At 40.8% G+C, this 20,480-nt stretch overlaps 1 protein-coding gene across 1 annotated transcript; it reads left to right on the top strand.

Annotated features, from left to right (window-relative positions):
* The first annotated feature begins 12,292 nt into the window (after positions 1 to 12,292).
* Positions 12,293 to 19,533, top strand: LOC148048252 (keratin, type II cytoskeletal 73-like). The gene is made up of 7 exons (XM_087708264.1): positions 12,293 to 12,412; positions 14,040 to 14,135; positions 14,236 to 14,376; positions 15,865 to 15,990; positions 17,762 to 17,968; positions 18,302 to 18,522; positions 19,467 to 19,533. Exons 1-7 carry the CDS (start codon positions 12,293 to 12,295, stop codon positions 19,531 to 19,533), a joined length of 978 nt encoding a protein of 325 aa, XP_087564390.1.
* Positions 19,534 to 20,480: the final 947 nt, after the last annotated feature.

Below are 20,480 nucleotides of genomic sequence, written 5' to 3'. Positions count from 1 at the left end.
TGCCTACAGGGAAATCAATTGCATTTGACATGCCAATTTGACTCAACTAAGGGCAGAATGAGCAGAGATGTCATCGAAAAGTTATGGCTGCAACTATGCAATGAGAAACCTGAAGGCAAAAAGGGAACAGAGCTTGAATATGTGGCTGTCATCTTTGACTGTCCCTGCAAGATGCCCCTAAGTCAGAGGTCTCCAAACTTGGCAACTTTAAGAGTTGTGGACTTCAACTCCCAGAGTTCTCCAACAGTGCAGAGCTGGCTTAAAGTCTTAAAGTTGCCAGGTTTGGGGACCTCTGCCCTAAGTGCTCAAGTCATTCAGCTTTCTCCAGTCCATGCTCATTCACACTCATTGACTTTCCTGTTAAATAGGCACAGGCAGCTCATAAATACAGATGTAAAATATGGTTTGGTTGCTTGCTTGCTTTGTCAATTTGTATGTTGCCTCTATCACTGAGGTGATTCCAGCTGCCTTATAGATACAGTGAAAATCTTTCCATTTTCCTAAATTCTGAGACAGGAGAGGCCAAATGGAGTTCTCTCTCTCTCTCTCTCTCTCTCTCTCTCACACACACACACACACACACACACACACACACACACACACACACACACAGAATGAGAGAAAGAGAGAAAAAATGAGAGAGAGAGAGAGAATGAGAGAGAGAGAGAGAGAGAGAGAGAGAGAGAGAGAGAGAGAGAGAGAGAGAGAGAGAGAGAGAGATGTGGTTCCTACAAGAACTGAAGCAATGGATCTACACTGGCCCCGGTTGCTCCCCCTCCCCCAATTACACATGGAAAAGAACTGAAAATACCGAGATTTTCAGTCCAATGGCAGGGCTATTTTAAGACTTTCTTGCCATTTTGAAATGGGAGCCTTTGAGGGAGGAGCTGGGGGTGGTTTCAGATGGGGTCTTCAAATGGTCATGTGTTAATACATGACATATGAAGCCAGTTTGGCTTAATGGTGAAGGCACCAGGCTAAAAAGCAGAAGACCATGATTTCAAGTCCCACCTTAGCCATGAAAGACAGCTGGGTGACCTTGGGCCAATCACTCATTCTCAGCTTAATTCACTGCCTAGGGTTGTTGTTGTGGTGAAAATAGAGGTAGGAAGATATGTTGGATATCTTTGCTGCCTGAAGGTATTTGTAAATATATTTACAAGAGAGAGAGAGAAAAACAGAGGGGGAGGGCTGTCCTTTAAGAGGCAGTTGTCAGACCCAAATTTTAAGTGGGTGTGGGATTGCTTGTATCCTGGAGTGTTCTAATGTTAATTCAGTTTGACACAGGTTGAAGCCTTCAGTAACCATAGCATAGATAGGCGATGAGCCATGCACATTCCAATGGCTCGCTGACTGGAAGAGGAGGAGAAGGAGGAGAGAAGTCACCAAGCAACCAGTTTCCATCTTGGTTGGACAATGTGACCAATGGTTTTGGAAACTTGAGAAAACTGAAACTTACATTGATGTGAAAAACTTTAGTACTGGCTTTTCACTAGTTAGTTCCAATATGGTGTATCTAAATAAATTTGTACTTTGAGTAAAGTAATGCCTCAGGGTTCAATTTATGTTGGATGCTTACTTGGAACCTGACAGCAGTGTGGAGAGGGGGTTAAGGCACAAGGGGCAGGTAGACCAGAGGTGGGTTGCTGCCATTTCGACCCAGTTTGGCCTAACCAGTAGTGGAATTCAGGCCTGGGTCGCAGAACCAACAGCGACCCAGGCCTGCCACACACCCAAACTGGTTCCCTCGCTGCCGCTTGGCTGCCGCCATTTTGGATTTTGGTGACTGCACATGCACAGTTCACTGTAAATTGTTCTGTGTATGTGCGCAGAACAATTTACATTGAAGAGCTCATGTGCGCACAGCGCACGGACACAGGTTGTGAGCCGGCAGTAACGCCGGCAGCAACCCACCCCGAGGGAGACCCAGGTTTCAATTCAACCTCAGCCACACGGACTTAATGGGTCACTGAGGGCCAGTAGACTTTTTCAACCTCACATACTTCACAGGGGTATTGCAGGGGAGGGAGCATGAAAGTGCACCTCTGAAAGAAAGGAGAAATAAAAATTTAACCGCAATAAGGGAAAAGGCGTCTTTCTGAAGTACTTTCGTTTTGAGGTAACCCCCTGCAAGAATGACTGGAAAATTAACCCCCCTTGTTGACACCTTTGTTGTGAACCACTTTCTCCCTTCCTCACCAGCCCTCTGGGGAACCATAAACTGTAACCCCACCTGGGTCTGGCTAAACTACAGGAAGGGAAACTAAACAAAAACTTTGGGGAGTCAACAACCCAGGCCAGCTGTAGCAGGTAATAAGAGGTCCCTGGTTAACTCCAGGATTTAAGCAAAAAATAAACATATTAAATGTGCCAAAAGAAAACAAGATTCCATGTATACAAGACAGAATTTAAATACATAATTCAAATCCAACTATAGCTGACAAAAGGTCCTTGATGCTCTCTGAGCTTTCTTGCTTTGTGGCAGATGTTTCATTACCCAAACTAAGTTACATTATCAGTGTTGCATGAGCATTGATGATATTATCCAGGTAGGGTAATGAAACATCTGTAAGAAAACAAGCAAGTTCAGAGAGCACCAAGGACCCCTCATTTCAACCCTGAGCTACAAATATTCTCCTTTATTGGTACAACTATAGCTAAGTAACTCCATTTTCAACTTTGCCTGAGAGACTACGACAACTGACTGCAGTCAACTTGCCTCGGCCAACTCACCACAGCCAATTCACCAACAACAACTTCCTATGGTCATTTTGCCATGGACAACTCACCATGGGCCAACTCACTGCATGACAAAAGTTACACTAATATCGAAGAAATTGTCGAATAGAATCCTTAAAGAAAGAATGCCAAAAAAGGGACAAAATAAAATGTGAATGACAAAAATTTAAATATTTTTTTAATTATTTAAAATAGTTAAATTGAATTTTTGAATTGTCCCACAGCAAGTTGCCCTGGTGGCGAGTTGGCCATGGCATATTATCCCACAGCGAGTTGGCTGTGATGAATTGGCTGTGGACAGTTGACGAAGGAGAGTTGGCCATGGCGAGTTGTCCCATTCCAGCCTGAGATGACCTCCTCCCTCCAGGACTCCATCCGACTCTCACAAAGGACTTTCAAAACACACCCAGCCCAACATCTCATAGAACCTTCTTCTTTTCCTTTATTGGCTCTCATGGGTCATGTGACACCCTCTGGCTTGTGGTTTAAAGGGTCAGAGGCTCCCTACTATGCTAATAAAATATAGGTAGCTCTTGCTAAGCAATAACAACTGGGATCAACCACTGTGTTGTTAAGTATCATGGTCACCAAGTGGAAAATCATGTGACCACAATGGTCTGATGACCTTACTTCTGATTCGATTGTTGAGTGAAACATCACGTAACTGTGGGTTACGATCTAACCTCCACCTTCTCTATTTAACTTAGCTTGTTGCAAGCCAGTTGCAAAGCACATGAATGATGGTCACAGGACTGTGAGATACTGTGATAGTTATAAAAGTGAGAATTGGTTGCAAAGCTATTTATTCTACCATCATAACAGTTGGGTAAGTGTGGACTATCTGTAAAAAAGTGGTACTGTATGCTAAGGATATAAATTCTAATATAAATGATTCATTCGTCTCTAAGACACTGGAACTAAGGAAAATTACTGATGGTAGTGAAAATTAATAATGATTCAGAAAACTGTTTAGAGATATCTCAAAGAATCTCTTTGGACTTAAATCAAAGAAATTATCAAATGTGACAATATTCATGTGCTGGTATGACAGCTCTCCCCAATCTACGACATTACATAAATTATCCTGATTTTTTTTAAAAAGTAATTTGCAGGATTATCTCATAAAAAAATAATGAGTCCTTATTTCCATATCTTAATATATTTATTTCAGTTCAATTTATTTTGTAGGATTGGGTACAAAATGCATAATTATGGATATGCTAAGCTGGGAAACTATGTAAGACTCAACAGTAATTTTATAGAGCTTAAAACCAATATAGCAAAATTTGGATGAAGCTTGCAACAGATGAAAAAGTTCAAGACGTTAGAATATAATGTAATGTTTTTCCCGAATGCCATCACTCTGCTAAATAAATAATTGCCTCACCACTGTCAAACCATTCACTAAAGCTGCATTACTATTACTATTAATCTTATCATCATTCCTATCACCCATCCCCCCCCACTTATGACTGCAGGACAGTAACTTTGTTGTTTGTATCCTTAAAATTTATATTGATATTAATTGTTTCCTGATTGCTTATTTGTACACTATGACTATCATTAAGTGTTCTACCTTATGATTTTTGACAAATGTATCTTGCCTTTTTATGTACACTGAGAGCATATGCACCAAAGACAAATTCCTTGTGTGGCCAATCACACTTGGCCAATAAAGAATTCTATTCTATTCTATTATGCAGAAGAAAATAGAGCTTGAAAGCGTTACCTGGAAAATGTTAAGAAAAATCAGTTTAACTTCCCAATCCAAAGCATGCGGCAAAGATTTAGGCTGTCATAGCAAACACAATCATATACATTAAAAAAAAAAAAAACATATGCACTTTCGTTTTGGTCAATACATGTCGTTACATTTCCAGACAAAGCACTGATCACACACAGTGATCACTGATCACTGATCACTGATCAGCCATTGTAAGAATGGCTAAAAAAATCTATATGGAACCCAAGATTTCGCAAGAAGCTAATTCTTTGTTTTGCAGCAGTCAAAGTTACTGTAATTGTTTTCTTTTTGTTTGCTCGGTTTTTTTAATATCTTAAAAGATGAATCAAGAGTGCAAGGAAATTTGAAAGATACCATTGAAAGAGTAAACTAGTGCACTCTCCGCTCAGCAACCAGCTGCCCATCTCTCAGCTGATCTTAAACAGGGAATGAGAAGCTATTCAGACAAGCTGTCCTTTTACTACAGTAACTGTTGCGGCCCAGCAGGTGCTGTTGGAGCTGCCACCAGGCTCCGACAGCGAGGGGCCCTCTGAGTCGGCTCTGGAGGATGTGGAAGACCCTGGACAGGGTTCTGACTCCAAGCAGGGCGCAGAGAGACTGGTTGACCACCAGGAGGCACCTGAGCCTTGGACCAGTGGGGAGGAGACAAGGGAGAGTGAGCTGGAGGCCAGGAGTGAGTTGTTCCTGGATGCACACCATCGAAGAGCTACTAGGTGTCAGGAACAATTACGCAATTTCAGGAGGTGATTGTACTCAGCTGGTGGTCATTAGGCTCCTCTCCAGACTATAAAAGCTACTTGTGCACACAGCCCTCTTTGTAGAAGTCAACGCAGGATTGAATGTCGGAGGACAGTACTGTGAGCTTGGTAGGCTGGAATGCTGCCAAGCCTTATCTGTGTTTATTGCTGCCTGAGTTTGTCTGAGTTACTGCCAAGGTCCTTATCTGTTTGTTCTGCTTGGCTTTCAGCCACTGAGGTTGTGGTGTTTTGCTAATTAAAGTACATTCCAGTTAAGCTTGTCTCGGCATTCATTACTGGACGGAGGAGGGGGTCAGAACAAGTAACTATGAAATTAAGTATTTCCTCCAACTATTTGCTATTGGCAGGCTTAGAAATGCAAATAGCATGAACTAAATGCATAGGAATTTGTCTCTCATCCTCACTTCCTAATATAGGGTCTTTCTGCGAAGATGTTTAACAGATTTGCTATTGCTTGTCTTCAGTAAACACTATTGACTGTATATGTCATAGACTATTATGACATATTTCATAAGAATCAACAATAGGATTTACGTTCAGAATATGTGATGATTTGCACATGCATAGCCAATTTTTTCAAACGAATGTAATTTTAAGCCAAAGGGTTTTTTATTTTTTTAGTAGAGCTACAATCTCGTAGAAAAATACTGATTTAAAAGGCATTCAATTTGTTTTTTGTTCAATGTACAGTATGTTTCTTGATTGCTGATTATTTTATCATGCTTGTTGCTGTTTATAAATCTACTGTGATTCTTTGTAAGTTCTTCAAAGCCTCTCTGGTTGAGGCGGGTCACTTTCCTAAAAGTTGGACTGGACCTAGCTTCTCTCAGCCTTACAAAAGTAAATTCAAGAGACTGTTGGCTGTCATGGATTCGAACTAAAAAGATATTTTAAAAATCGACATAGGAAGGAAATTCTGAAAGTAGTAAGAAATATTGGTTAAGATTAATATTGTGGTCTTGCACTTAAAGGAGAGAGTGGACATTAGAATGTCCTTGGTCCCTATGTAACTCTTATTACATTACTTCATCTTTACCTACCTGTCCATTTTTCCTATTAGTGTTTGCTGTTATGCCTTGATACAGAGAGTATGATCATCTTGCATAATCTCTTGTAACTACTTTGAAATGGGAATGAATATTTATTCTTCCTCTTCTTCTAGCATCTTTTAAAGTGTACCTGAAAAAGTCTGTAGCCCAGTTGCATATGTTGAATAAATTGTTCCTATGGATGCAAACCTAGACATGTTAACAGGCTGAACCAACTTCTAATAATTGTGGACTATTAAGTATTTTGTAAATGAGCCAGTAACCTTATTGGATGCACACCTAGACATGCTAACAGGCTGAACCAACTTCTAATAACTGTGGACTATTAAGTATTTTGTAAATGAGCCAGTAACCTTATTGGGCTACTTGATATTCAAGTCTGAAGCCTTGAGAACAATTGCTGGGCCATGTCCCTGCCATCATTTACATTGAGCAAACTCTGTTTCTTTCAGTTGTTTCTAATACATATTTTACCTTCTAGATTACTTCTGCTTTGGTTTCCATTTGAATTTTCCATTGATCAGCCCAATAATGCATTCTGCATCTTTGTTAGGTTGCTAAAATGGTGTTTGAATTTCAAAGCATCCTATGAACCAGAACTTCAGCTTTGACTGATGGATTCTTTTAATGTACAGATGGATTTGTGGATGGATTTCACCTTGGATTTTAGGTGCAGTCAGTGCCTGGAATAGAAATGGGCTTTCCTGCAGCAACAAACTAAACCACCCCCTGAAAGCTTAGAGTGCATGTTTGAACAAAACTTTGCAAGCCTGAAGAAGGAATTGGAATACTTGCAATATGAGAAGGAGAAACTGCAAAGTGAAAGTACAAAGGCACAAACTGCAGATTGCAAGTGCAAGTGAGTTCCTCTTGAATTATGCAGAGAAGATCTTAAAAATGACTTAGATTTTGTGCTTCTTAACAAATCTGCACTGTCTCTTATGATGCTGAAGATGTTGACTTGGGAACAAACTTCACCAAAAATGATGAGACTTCCAACTGAGTAGGCCTGCATAAAACTGCTCTATCTAATTCCTGTTTTATATGTGTTCAGGGTATGCAGCACATGCAGTAAATGTATGAAGTGACTTTCTGAGAAGGAGATAGTTGTTTTTTCTACCTGAATTTGTTGAACAGATTTTTCATATTATAGTACTCCCTTTTCCTTTGGTCCTAAGGTAGCTCAAGAAAGTCCTGACACTATGCAATGGAGGAAAAATAATTACACTTGGTTGTATTTCAAGAGACATTCTGGGCTTGGGATGAATATGAAGATGGAGTAATATACAGAGCTCTGAAAATTGTATGGGTATTTTGGAACAGGGAGTTATTGCACTAAATTGTTTATTCCACTATTGTTAAGAGAACAAACAAATGGCCATGTATTCCAGTGGTGTAGTGGGTTTCAATTTTTTTAGAACCTATTCTGTAGGTGTGTCCTATTTTGTGGGTGTGGCTTGGCAGTCATGTGACCGGGCGGGTATGGACAACCATGTGGCACCCCCAAGCCATGTGGCAAAAAATTTTGGGACTCCTATGAAGTGGGGGGAGGGGAGAGGGGAAAACCTTCCAAAAATAGACAACTGGAGGATTAAGGGCTGAAATTACAGAGATTGGAGAAGGCAGGACAGAGGGGAATCCAGTAGAAAGCTATCACACATGCTGGGGAAAGAACTTTGGGAGATTGGAGGAGGCAGGACAGTGGGGAATCCCGTAGAAAGCTATCACATGCTGGAGAAAGAACTTTGGGAGATCGGAGGAGGCAGGACAGTGGGGAATCCAGTAGAAAGCTATCACACGCTGGGGAAAGAATTTGGGAGATCGGAGGAGGCAGGACAGAGAGGAATCCAGGAGAAAACTCCTGAGCTTGCCACTGCTGTATGGTGGATTGTGCCGCTGGACCTCTCTATGCTTCTCCATTCACCACCTTCACTCCCAGGTATGGGACTTGACACTGAATTGGGCTAGGATAGTGCGGACGGGCAGGGGGAGCGAGCAATGGAGCTGCTTCCAGACAGGCGGGGGTGAGTGAGTGAGCGACAGGGCCGGGCAGGCGTTCCGGAAGTTACTTCCGGGTCCACCAGTCGAACCTCCTTTCACCAGATTGGTAAATTTCACCATCCTGTCCTCCTGAGCCGGTGCGAACCAGCAGAAACCCACACTGCAGTGGTGAGATTCAATTTTTTTTACTACCGGTTCTGTGAGCATGGCTTTGTGGGCATGGCAGCGGAAGGATACTGTGAAATCTCCATTCCCTCCCCACTCCAGGGGAAGGTTACTGCAAAATCCCCATTCCCTCCTGATCTGCTCAGACTCGGGAGGCAGAGAATAGATGGGGCGGGACCAATCAGAGGTGGCATTTACCAGTTGTCTGAACTACTCAAAATTTCCACTACTGCTTCTCCAGAACTGGTCAGAACCTGCTGAATACGACTTCCAGGGGGGCGTGGCCTGTTGCCGAGGAGGGCTCCACCGAGCTCCTCAGAGATCTGGTCTGTATATCTAAATAAGATCATAGATAGCACCCCTTTTTGGCTAAGAAAGGGGCAGGGAGGATAGCCCCGTAGGTTAGGATCTAATCGTAAGCCACAGCCTTTTTTCTTTTATGGCTGTGGAAAGAGATTAGATCCGGCCGAAGCGGAGCTTTTATCTCCAGCCATTTCTTCTCAGCTGCCTTTTTTTTTTTGGCAGCCCCAGACAGGCTAGCCCCCCCCCAGGACAAGACAAAGTTTTTTCAAGCTAGAATTGATACGGGCGGGTCCCACCCCTGTGAGATTTATGTTTTTATTACTATCGTAAATACCAGCACCATTCGTCTTAGAGACTTCTTTGTCTAAATAGACCTCAAAATGGCGATTTCTCTCCGTGGATGATTGATGTACTTAGCCGGTGTTATCTCCCTGCAGACTGCTCCTTAACAAAATAAATTTTTCTTTTTTGGAAATAGAGGGGAGCGAAGCTCTGCTTACTTGCTTATTTATTATGCCACCCAAGTCAAGGAAGCGTCTTGCTACAAAAGAATTTAAAGAAACACAGCCTTTGTCTCCTGTGCCTTCTGCTGGGGAACTTTTAACACTTTTAAGACAGAAATCAGGGAATTTGTATTGGAATTATATGATGATTTAAAATCTAAAGTTAATCAAATGAAGGCGAATACGTTTGCAGCTGTGTCTGCCCTGTCAGATTATTCTGCTGAAATAGAGAACAAATTGGAAAGTCTGGAGAAGGCTAACTTAAATTTGACTACCAATATTGAAATTTTACAACAGAAAATTAGAGACAATGAGAAACAGCTTATGGTGATAAATTTTAATAGGAAGGCATCTGCGATAAGGGTCAGGGGATTCCGTGAAAAGGAGCAAGAGAATTTGAAACAGACCTTTGCTGAAGCCTTCAGCCATGCGCTGGGAAGCCCGGGACTTAACTTTGATTGGCAGATTTGGAAAATCTATCGCCAGAACTCATTGATAGCGGAACAGCGACAGCTCCCGAGGGACATAATTATACATTTCTCTACAAAAGAATCTAGAAATGCGATCGTGCAAAAATTTCATAATAACAGGCTCCGAGTTGAAGGCCAAGACCTGATTGTTTTTAAAGATATTCCTTCTCAGATGCTGAAAGCAAGAAGGGATTACGCCTTTTTAACTAAGGAGCTTAGGAGCCAACAGATTCGATACAGATGGGAGGCCCCTGCCGGTATCACAGTTACATTTGAGAATCAAAGATTTCGTCTTAACTCTGTTTCGGAGGCTCAAGATTTCTATTGTAGGATTCTGAAGGCGGGACTTCCTGACGCGTTTGGAAGAGTGGAGAGACAAGCGGAAGGAGAAGCCGAGCGGTTGGCCATGTGGTTGCAAGATGGAGGGGGTAGCCCCTCCTCCCTCGGAGAAGTAGAAAAACGGAGATCGAGAATTTAGACATTTCAAAATGCTTGAGGACTGAATGGGGGCTTGAGACCTCTCCCCGGTAGAAAAAGCGGACTAATTTTTATCAGAAGGGAAAGCTGGGTGAAACTACTTTGAGCTAGATTTTAAATTAACGTTAGCATAAATTTGATAGTGGTAAACATCAGATAAGCAAGGGATGAGGGTAAAATTGACGTTGTTTAAAGCTTATCAGAACAGAAAGCCGGTTGGGATCATCTTAAGATAAGTGTAAAAAGAATGCAGAATGATTTAGGGTGTTTAAATTTTGTTAGAAGGGACTACTTTAAAATAGAAGGATAACTGATTCTTGCTGAAAGTATTATTTTATAAATTGCTCTGAATTACATTTTAAACAAATGCTAGTATAAATTTGATAGTGGTAAATATCAGACAAGTAAGGGATGAGGGTAAAATGCATGTGGAATGAACTACGTTATTTGTGGTAAACATCAGACAAGCAAGGGATGAGGGTAAAACTTATGTTGTTTAAAGCTTATTAGAACAGAAAGTCGGTTGGGATTATTTTAAGATAATGTGTAAAAAGAATGCTGAATGATTTATGTTGTTTAAACCTTGTTAGAAGGGACTATTTTAAAATAGAAGGTTAACTGACTTTTGCTGAAAGTATTATTCGAATATGTGGAATGACCCATGCTATTTAACTTTTACTTGAAGGGAAAAATATCAGACAAGTAAGGGAAAAGGGTAAAATGCATGTGGAATGAATTACGTTATTTAAATCCTATTTGAAGAGGAAGTTGGTTGGAATTATCTTAAGATAGAAATTGATTTCTGTGTAAAGTAATATTTGATTTACGCTGCTTTAAAGAAAGATGATTCATGCTGTGTAAATTTTACTAGAAGGGAAAGTTTGATTACTTGTCTGTAAAGTTATATTTGAATATATGGTATGAACCACGCTGCTTAAATTTTTTCGGAAGGGATCATGAGGTTAAGGAAGAGGAACGGGAGAACCTACAGAAGGTTGGGGTAAATAGCAAAGAAGTAAGAGACGAGAATAAAATATAGATAGAAGGATTTATACTATTTAAACATAGATAAAGATGGGGGGCTGAGATCAACACAAAGAGTGGTTTCCTTTTTTTTTTTCCTTTTCTTTTTTCTTTTTTCCCCTTTTTTTTTCTTTCTCTGTTTTTTCTCTGTTTTTTTTTTCTTTTGATATATTATTTTTATTTTTTAATCCATATGTACACAAGATATTTTAGACAGAAGGTAGCGCCAGGTGTGGGCCCTGGGAAGTCGGGAGGATTAGGGATGGGGATTTGTGGGGGGTGGGGTGGGGGGGTGTTAACATAGCCTTAAAAAGAACAAGAATGTATTTATATACGGTGGTTTTTTTTTGTTTTTGTTTTTTTTTGTTTTTTTTATTTCTTTTTTTTTCCTTGGTTCATTTTACCTTTATCAGATCAAACAACACTCGAATAAAGGCATACACCAAGGAGGGAGGTAGAGGGAAGGAAGAGGGAGGAGTAAGGAAGGAGTAGGGGGAATGTAAGGAGTAAGGGGAATGTAAGGAGGGTGTCTGGGGAGTAAGGGGAGAAGGAAGGTTTGAGGGGAAAGGGAAGTAGGAGGGGAGTGTTAGAGGGAGAAAGGAAAGTTGGAGGGGGTAGATGGGGTGTATGGAGGATGGAAGGGTTAGGTGGGGTTGTGAATGATGAGTTGTGTTTCCTTTTTATCTGTTCGTTTTATTCCCTTTTTCTTTTTTTTTTCTCTTTTCTTATAGTGAATACCCTGTATATAAATGATTGCAAATGGAATGTGAAAATTGAATAAAATATATTTAAAAAAAAAAAAAAAAAGAACCTGCTGAATACCACCTCTGATGTATTCAGGAAGAACAATCACCTGTTATATATACCTTTTAACTAGAAATAACAGAGGCTGAGTTTTTTGTGCTTGGGACCATTACTCTGCCCATATTTTGTCTATATGTCAGACAAGACTTATTTTCCCAGCCCTCTTTCCCATGGATATTTTGGAATTGATACATATAGTAACATTTGGGACTACCATAATACCACCTCATTGGGAAGACTAAAACTTCAGGCCACCATGTTTACTGTTCGATTCATCTCCCTCTCTATTGTATTCTTGATGGTCCTTCCTTCTCGATATGAAGAGAAAGTCAACCAGCATGTTACAGCAGAGAAAGAGATTATAGAATTTAGGAAGGTAAGCAGAACAACTCCTTAGAGCCATGGTGGTGCAGTGGTTAGAATGCAATACTGCAAGCTATGTCTGCTGACTGCAAGCTGCCTGTAATTTGGCAGTTCGAATCTCATCAGGCTCAAAGTTGACTCAACATTCCATCCTTCTGAGGTGGGTAAAATGAGGACCCAGATTGTTGGGGGCAATAGGCTGACTCTGTAAACCGCTTAGAGAGGGCTGTAAAGCACTGTGAAGCATTATATAAGTCTAAGTGTTATTGCTACTGGTGAAGTAAGTTTAAAAAAATCAAAATCAAGATATTGAACAATGGGATAAATGTTACATTTGTAAAAAAAAAATCTGATGGTTCTCAGATGTTACATCATTATTATTTTTCAATAAGATTCTGGCAATCCAACTTGTCAATTTTTAACAAGAATGAAAAAAAGAATATCTTCAGTGTCAATAATCAGCCAAACATTTGGGATAGTATAATATATATAATATAGTCTTGCAATGATATCTTTGCAAGGGTGAATTTGGAATAGTATGTTTAAAATCAGTGATTGATAAATAGCTTTGCTGATTAATAAAGCCTTCTAAATTATACATTGAATAGTATTCAGATACTAAAGAGAGTCATTTTGCAAATGTAAAGCATATGGATTTTTAATTATTCATCCAGTACTATTTCTATCCAATTTAGTGATACATTTATTTTACATTCTTCCCATTATTCTCCATCATCCTGTCATTTCTCTTCTTTTATTGGGTTCTGGGAATGCAAAATATTTGCTCCCAAACTAAAAAAAAAATGATTTATTATTTCAAATGGCTTCATTTATGCAACCTCATTAAGTTTGGTTAATTTATCCGGGTCAGATTTTTTATGAGTCATAGAATGCTGTATAAATCATGTACCTTCTACCAACCGCCTATACTTTCCAGTGTAGTTAACTGATAGATTGAGTTTTACATTTATCAAGTAATTGATTTAATCCTATACATCAAGCATAAAACAAGTTTAGCATACGACATGAACCCAAAGACTATAAAATACCATTACAAATGTTATTATATTATATTTTGATAGGATATATGTCATGAATGTGTAGATTAAAAATCAATAATTAAAAGCACATATCCAAATATTTTTTTAAACCTGCAGCAATAAATACAGCAATAAATAAAACATAAAATAGCGATGTTTTTTTAAAAAACAGACTCACCCTTTCATGTATCCAAGATCTTACTTTAGGCGTGTATTTAAAAATATTTCATTTGCCCCACCTTTTCCAAATATTTGTATGATATGTTTAATTAAAATAAATAGCTGAAAAGAAGAAAAGAGCAACGCAGAACAAAAGAAAAACATATTTTCTACTGAATGCTTTTGCCAATAATAGAATAAATTCCTTGCCACAAAGAGAGATATCACACCTGAGTTTAAAGGCCAGCGCGGGGACATGAAACCTGGGAATAATGGGTTTAAAAATCATGACATGATTGTTGTTGCTATTTATTTAAATTTTTATAATAACCTTTGAGGCCTCTTAATGGTTTAAGACTTTAAGTGAATTCTGATTTCCCCCCCTTCCTTTGAAGTCTTCCCATAAAAAAAGAATATGATACGGGAGTGTCATCTGTTTAGGATGTAGACTGTATCTTTTCAAATAATGCAGAGCTGGAGAGGAAAGTCAGTCTCCTGGATGAAGAGATCAAGTTCTTGAAATGTGTATTTAAGGAGGTAAGTAGGGCGGGATCCCCTGAAGAGATCCTCTTTCCTTCCTGTGACCGCCACTTGGCCTAGGCTACAGAACTGACAATGCATTTGAATCAACATCTAGGAGAAAGAACAGCTTGACAAACAAAATCAAGACTTGGATGTGGTTGTGAAAATGGACAACAGTAGAAACCTTGACATGGACAACATCATAGCCTTGGTCCGAAAAGTCTATGAGGAAATTATGCAGAGAAGTAAAGCGGAGGTAGGTAAATGTTACCAAAACAAGGTATTTCACATTAGTGCAAAAATTGGCACGCGGAGCCCTGTCTGCGGCATGTGAGCCATTGCCTCAGCTCAGTTCCGCCGTGCATGCAGACCATTTTTGGTCCCAGGAAGCTGCAGGGAGGCCTGCTAGGCCCAAAATGGGGTGCAGGAGGGGTCACGTGCGGCTGCACAGGGGGACAGGGAGATGTGGGGGATTGCACATGCATGCACAGGGGCATGGGGCACATGGAGTGGTGTCGTCCACACATTGCATTATGGGTGTGGGCACAAGTTTGTGCGCTGTTGTGCAAGTGCATGCACTTTTGGCATGCGATAACAAAAAGGTTAGCCATCATGGAGGTAAGTGAAATGCCACAGACATTCCCTACTTATTTCTCTTATCACGTTTACTAGCTTTTAAACATATATGCTTGTGGCTTTCTTGATGACTGATTACCAATCTACCTTCATAATATATGGGACACTGCTCATAAGAAATAGGGCTGCTTCCAGAGGTGGGCATCACATAATTTAACAACCGCCTAGTGCAGAACCGAAAATGTGAGTGTGCAGCTTCAAACACAAGGCAATTTCATGTGCGCGGCTTCCAGCGCATCTTCTCGGGCAGTCGCAGTGAGGCGCAGAAATCAGCTGGACTGTGTGGGTGGGGCAAGCGAGCCAGAGAGTGGGCTACATAGGACGGGATAACACCAGGGCAGGTGGGCAGGGCCAGTCAATGGTCAGAACTACCGGTACGGGCGAACTGGGTCCGAACCAGCAGCAGCCCACCTCTGGCTGCTTCTTATTTCATATACAAAGATCTCCTGAACTAGCAGAAGAAGCTTAGTCAGATATTAGTCAGCAAATAATCCTGTAACCACCACATGTGCGCCATGCATTCCTGAGTTACGGCTTCTATTAAACGGCTTCCATGTTGCCTACTTGCCTACTTTCTCACTAATTTATTGGAAGAAAGGGATTGCATAAGACTGGTAAACATCCCAGGCAAACAATAAGAGATACTCGGCAGGAGTGGCCAACAGTCTTCTGCTAAATGGCAGGAGTCCACTGCTTGTAGCCATGTAGCTATCAGACACTGAATCCTGCAAAACCGGACACCTGTTCTTCTTTCTGTCTCATCTTTTACTGGCTGAAAAAGGTAAACTAGACCAACTTCAAAAACTGCTAATTAGGGCAAGCTTAGATTGTCAGAATTCTCCAGATAATTATTAATTTTAGATAAGTTAGATATTTTTGCAGTGATCTGGGCTATTTTTTAAAAAAATATCTTTGAAAATATAAATTTCAGCAGGTTGTATAATCTTACTTTTGGGGGTTCCCCCCGAAAAAAATTTTTTGATAGCAAATCACCTTGTGATATTTTCTATGTCGCGAGACACTTTGAATATGATTAGCATGGAAAAGCTGTAATGTAAACATATGACTGTGATAATTTTAAAGAAAGGTCTCATATTGAGACCTTTAGTGTGAAGAGGCTCAAAGTAAAAGATTTAGTTTCGAATGGGATCTAAAGAATCGAGAACAGCAGATTTCAGAATTTACCAAACAAGTTGAAAAAGTCCAATGTGAAATTCAGAGTTTGCAGAAGGAGGTAAGATTGGAGCAATGCAAATGAGACAACTAGGGTATTTTGGTTTCATAGAATAATTCAGATTTCAAATTAGCAATGAAAGAATTCACGCACGAGTACTATAGATTATATGTAAGGTGCCCCTTTGTGCAAAGAAGCTTATTTGTGCTTACTATTTTTAGATCCAAAATCTGATTTTGTTTCACTAGTTATGTGAATTGGTAAAGAGGCAAGAGCATTACAAACACTACTTGTGAAATATTAAGAAGGTATGAAGCCAGGTTAGAAGAATTTGAATCTCTTCTTTTTTGCAAACCTAAAATTGACAGCATTTCTCGTGATAAGAAAATGTTAACAAATTTAAATCCTTTTCTTAAAAATTGACTTTTAAAGGGAAAAATAGTTTCTTCTTTCTTGTTTGAATATGCATTTAATATTCTGCACAAAAATATTTTACATGCCATAGGATATTTATGCTCCATAGGTATAGTAATTCCCAGAATCCTGATTACAAGATATCCACATTCCTGTTTCCAGTATTCTGTTGGTATAAAGAAACTGGTATCTGTATGCTAAAAGTATGGTGGGGTTTGTTTGTATGTTGTTTCTGGGTGTTGGAAGAAATTTTACAGTAGCATATGCAAGACCATGTTCGTAGTATGGTAGCCTATACTACCAACATGATAAAGATGCTCTCAAGTTTTAACCTCAGTCCTTAATGTTCACATGGACATAACCATATGTTTTCTTGGCAAGATCACACAACTGGTTTGCCATGATTTTCTTCGCTGCATGAGTTTCAATTTTCCACTCAGGTCTACAGTCTACAATCTTCACTTATGGGTTTCCCTAAATCATCTTCCTTCTGGAATCTATATAAATAAAAATGTAATGGCTGTTTGTCCAAAATCGCTAATCTCCGAATGTTCTTCACCGATTGCTTTGAAATTTTTACACAACGTTGCATTCGAATACGCGAATGTTTTTATATACATATATTATATAGATGTCACACCTGTGACAGGTAAAAACATGATTTTTTGAAAACCAGCACCATCTGGTGGACGTAAAAGCAACACATGCTATACTAAATATTTCATGATTCCATTTCAATGTTTCCAGCGCCATCTGGTGGACGTAAAAGCAACACACACAGTACACTCTCACTTTCATGAGTCCATTTCAATATTTCCGATTGCATTGTTATATTGAATTTTCATAGATTTTGATTTATTTTTGTTTTGATTTAATTATTTCATGTGACATTACATTGGAATTGAGCTGTGTCGTTTACTATAGCGTTCATTTAGTGAGTATAGTATATTCGGAACAGTTCAGCCTCTCTCCAGCTTCGTCCTGACGGTCCCTTTATATGTGTGGCTGGGCTGCGGCCGCACCCTTTCCCCTTTCTGCCCCTCCTCTGACGAGCTTCGGCCATTTCCACCAAGGGGAGCCAAAGCCCTTTGGCTTCCCCCTCCCCTCTCTCTGGGCCTTTGCTGTCTGCAGCGGGCCGCCACCTGTGCCATCCCTCGGCCACCTCCCCCTGCCCTTAAGCCAGCCTACCCCCAGCCAACCCAGCGGCACTCCAGAGGAGGCGGAGGCGGAGCGTCTCCTCAGCTCGGCCGGCCACGTGCTCTCTCCACCCCTCTCACAGTGAGCCAGCTACGGCCTCGCCAAGGCATCTCTGATGGGGCGGCGGCAGCAGTGTCAGCCTGGTGACAGATGCAGCGGGGCTGGGGCGGCCCCTGGGTGCCCCGTGAGGTGGCACACCGAGGACTTCTCCTCCTCCAAGATCCTGGACATCTCACTCTCCCGGGCCACCAACTTGGGGGAGCCCAAGCGTAGCTCCTCCAAGGAGATGCTCAACAACTTCCATGAGGCCAACAGCCCCGGCACCGTCTCCCCCAACCAGCTTCGCCCGGCCCAGCAGCCCCAGGTCCTGACCAACGGCAGCACCCACCCACCGCCCCACTACACCCAGACGGGGCCACAGCAACGTGTGGCTGGGTACAGCTAGTACTCAATAATGATTAATGTCCAGGTCTGGGGCACGATTGGCCAGGTTGTCCCAAAAGTTATATTTTGTCCATTGGGTTTCCTTGGGGGGGCGGAATAATATGTTGAAGGACAAAGCCTGAATTATTAGATGTAATGGCAACTAATTAAATGAATTTCATTATTATTTCCTTGAAAGAATTAAGCAAAGATTCTAACTCATGTTTTTTAAGGATATGAGCCCTACATTTCCAGACACATTTGTTGAAGGGCTGCACACTGGTTGTGTGTCACTAAGAGGTGGGTGATAACATGTCCAACCCTATCATTTTTACAGAACGAAGAGCTCAAGGACACACTTTGTGAGGCAACCAGAGGAGGTGAACAAGCCTCGGAAGAAGGTGAACAGAAATATGCTGAGCTGGTGAAGGCCTATCAAAATGGCAAGGATGGATTGGCCAGCCTAGTACGTGACTACCAGGAAGTCCTGAATATGAAGGTAGTTCTTGATATTGAGATTGCAGCTTACAAATATTTGTTGGAGGGAGAAGAAGAGAGGTGAGTCTCCTATGTTGATTTATTTTATTTATTCATTCTAGATCAAGCTTTATAGCCATGATGGCGAACCACAGGTTGCACATGTAGGCCTATCTGCTGGCACCCGAGCCCCAGCTGAGCTCCACCAAGCATGCACTGCCAGCCAGCTGATTTTCGGGTCTCTGCAAAACACTATACAAGCCATCGATATACATCCAACAGGAACAGGAAGTGCTTCACAGGAGCAGATAAAGAGGTAGGAAGTGCATCACTGAACAATGGAGATGAATGTTAGAAAAAAGCTGCATACAAGGCCGACATAACTCCTGTAATAACATAGGCATGCAAAGGGGGGAATGCAGGGGGGGAGTCCGGCACCCCTCCCCCACACCCCCTTTTTTGGCCCCAGAAGTATTCAGAGAACCCTGCTAGGCCCTAAGTGGGACATGGGGGATCACAGGGGGCCAAATGCATTGTATTATGGGTGGGCATGCGCACACACACAGTCATGCCCACACGCACACTTTCGGCATGCAAGGACAAAAAGGTTAGCCATCACTGCTTTATAGTATCCCTATCTCCAAGCATTATATGGCACAAACTCCAGTTACTTCCGAATATATGTAACAGTACAATACGGAGATATTTTAAAATCCTTCAAATAGCATTTTAAACAAAGATATTTTCAAAAGAGATGACGAAACATTGAGTAATGCTTTTTAGTAATTAGTATTTATGTATTCTGCATAAATGGATGTAAATGTTGTGGATTCATTCTTGAGGAAAGAATGAAGATTAAAGATAAACTTAAAACAGTGTTAAGGCAGGCCCAAAAGATCAACAAGAAAAAGAAAAGTGAATGTTCTCTTCCCTCCACAGGATATCCAGAGATAATCTGGTTTGTTTGTTTATTTTTCCCCAAAAATGTGTTTCAGGAATAACTATTTGATGTGTTTTCTTTCCAGCTGTGTCTGTGACCAACTCCCCATGCAATTCTCAGAGTGCAGCAAAGCAAGGAAAGGAACACAGTGAGAAGGCCGGTCGATGCAAACCTTCAAGAACTAAAATATCGATTTCAGAGGTGGGTTCCTACCGGTTTGCACCAGTTCGGTAGAACCGGTTCGTCAAATCTACCAAACCGGTTAGAAGAGGTTCCACCAGTGGACCCGGAAAGCAGGCCACACCTACAGAAGAGGTTCCAAAAAATTTTTTGAAACCCACCACTGATCGGTTTCCTCTGAGAGTAAAACCAAGTGTCAAAGTGAAAAGTCCTCTACTGTCTGCAAATGGTCCAGTAACCGAAAGTAAAAGTGCAGAAAGGAAAGTAGACAGAATGCTATCTGACAGTTTCACAAACGATGGAAAGGAACAACTTAATCTAAATTTGATAGAGGGTTGCTCAGGATTGAAAAGAGGGGATTCTTGGTGCTCTCCAATATGGGTTATTTTCTTGCAGATGTTTCATTGCCCAAACATGGTAACATCTTCAGTGCTAGTAGGGAGTGGGGTTTGCCCTCATTTTATATTCTAGTGGTTTGCCCTGATAGTGTTGGTGGGAATGGTCTTGATGTTTCTTTGGTTGGGCTGTTTACTGTTAGCTGGTTTGGCAGTTCCTTGATTGGAGTATTGTTTGCTTCTTTATTGTTGGTCTGATGTTAATCTTGATGTTTTCTAGATTTTTACAAATATAAGTAAACCTAGCTAACGGAATCAAAGTCATGTCACTCTTTGCTAGCTTCGTAAATAATGATTCTCATTGACATGAACTCCCCCAAAATTCACAAGTTTCCTTTTTTCACATTCTCTTCTGTTGAACATTTGGGAAGAAGATATTTAGAAATTTCTCTTTCTGTTTTGTTAATGACTGTAACCCTATCTTGCAATTCTGCATTAATCCAGACTTGGAATTAATTTGATTTTAAAAAATCAAGTTCTTAAACCATGGTTTGTTCAAACCTGAGCAGAGCCCACCTTATTTC

The sequence above is a fragment of the Thamnophis sirtalis genome, unplaced genomic scaffold (assembly GCF_051295495.1).
Source record: "Thamnophis sirtalis isolate CommonGarterSnake01/CBP01778 unplaced genomic scaffold, rThaSir2_p1.2 scaffold_3, whole genome shotgun sequence".
In the NCBI taxonomy this organism is placed as follows: domain Eukaryota; kingdom Metazoa; phylum Chordata; class Lepidosauria; order Squamata; family Natricidae; genus Thamnophis; species Thamnophis sirtalis.
The sequence above is the reverse complement of the archived record's forward strand: the minus strand, read 5'-3'. Positions and strand labels throughout refer to the sequence as shown.

Coding starts and splice junctions, on each gene's coding strand:
- LOC148048252 (XM_087708264.1), top strand. CDS start 12,293: ATGTTTACTGTTCGATTCATCTCCCTCTCTATTGTATTCTTGATGGTC. Junction 14,136..14,235: donor TGAAATGTGTATTTAAGGAG/GTAAGTAGGGCG, acceptor ATCAACATCTAG/GAGAAAGAACAGCTTGACAA. Junction 17,969..18,301: donor AGACGGGGCCACAGCAACGT/GTGGCTGGGTAC, acceptor TCATTTTTACAG/AACGAAGAGCTCAAGGACAC.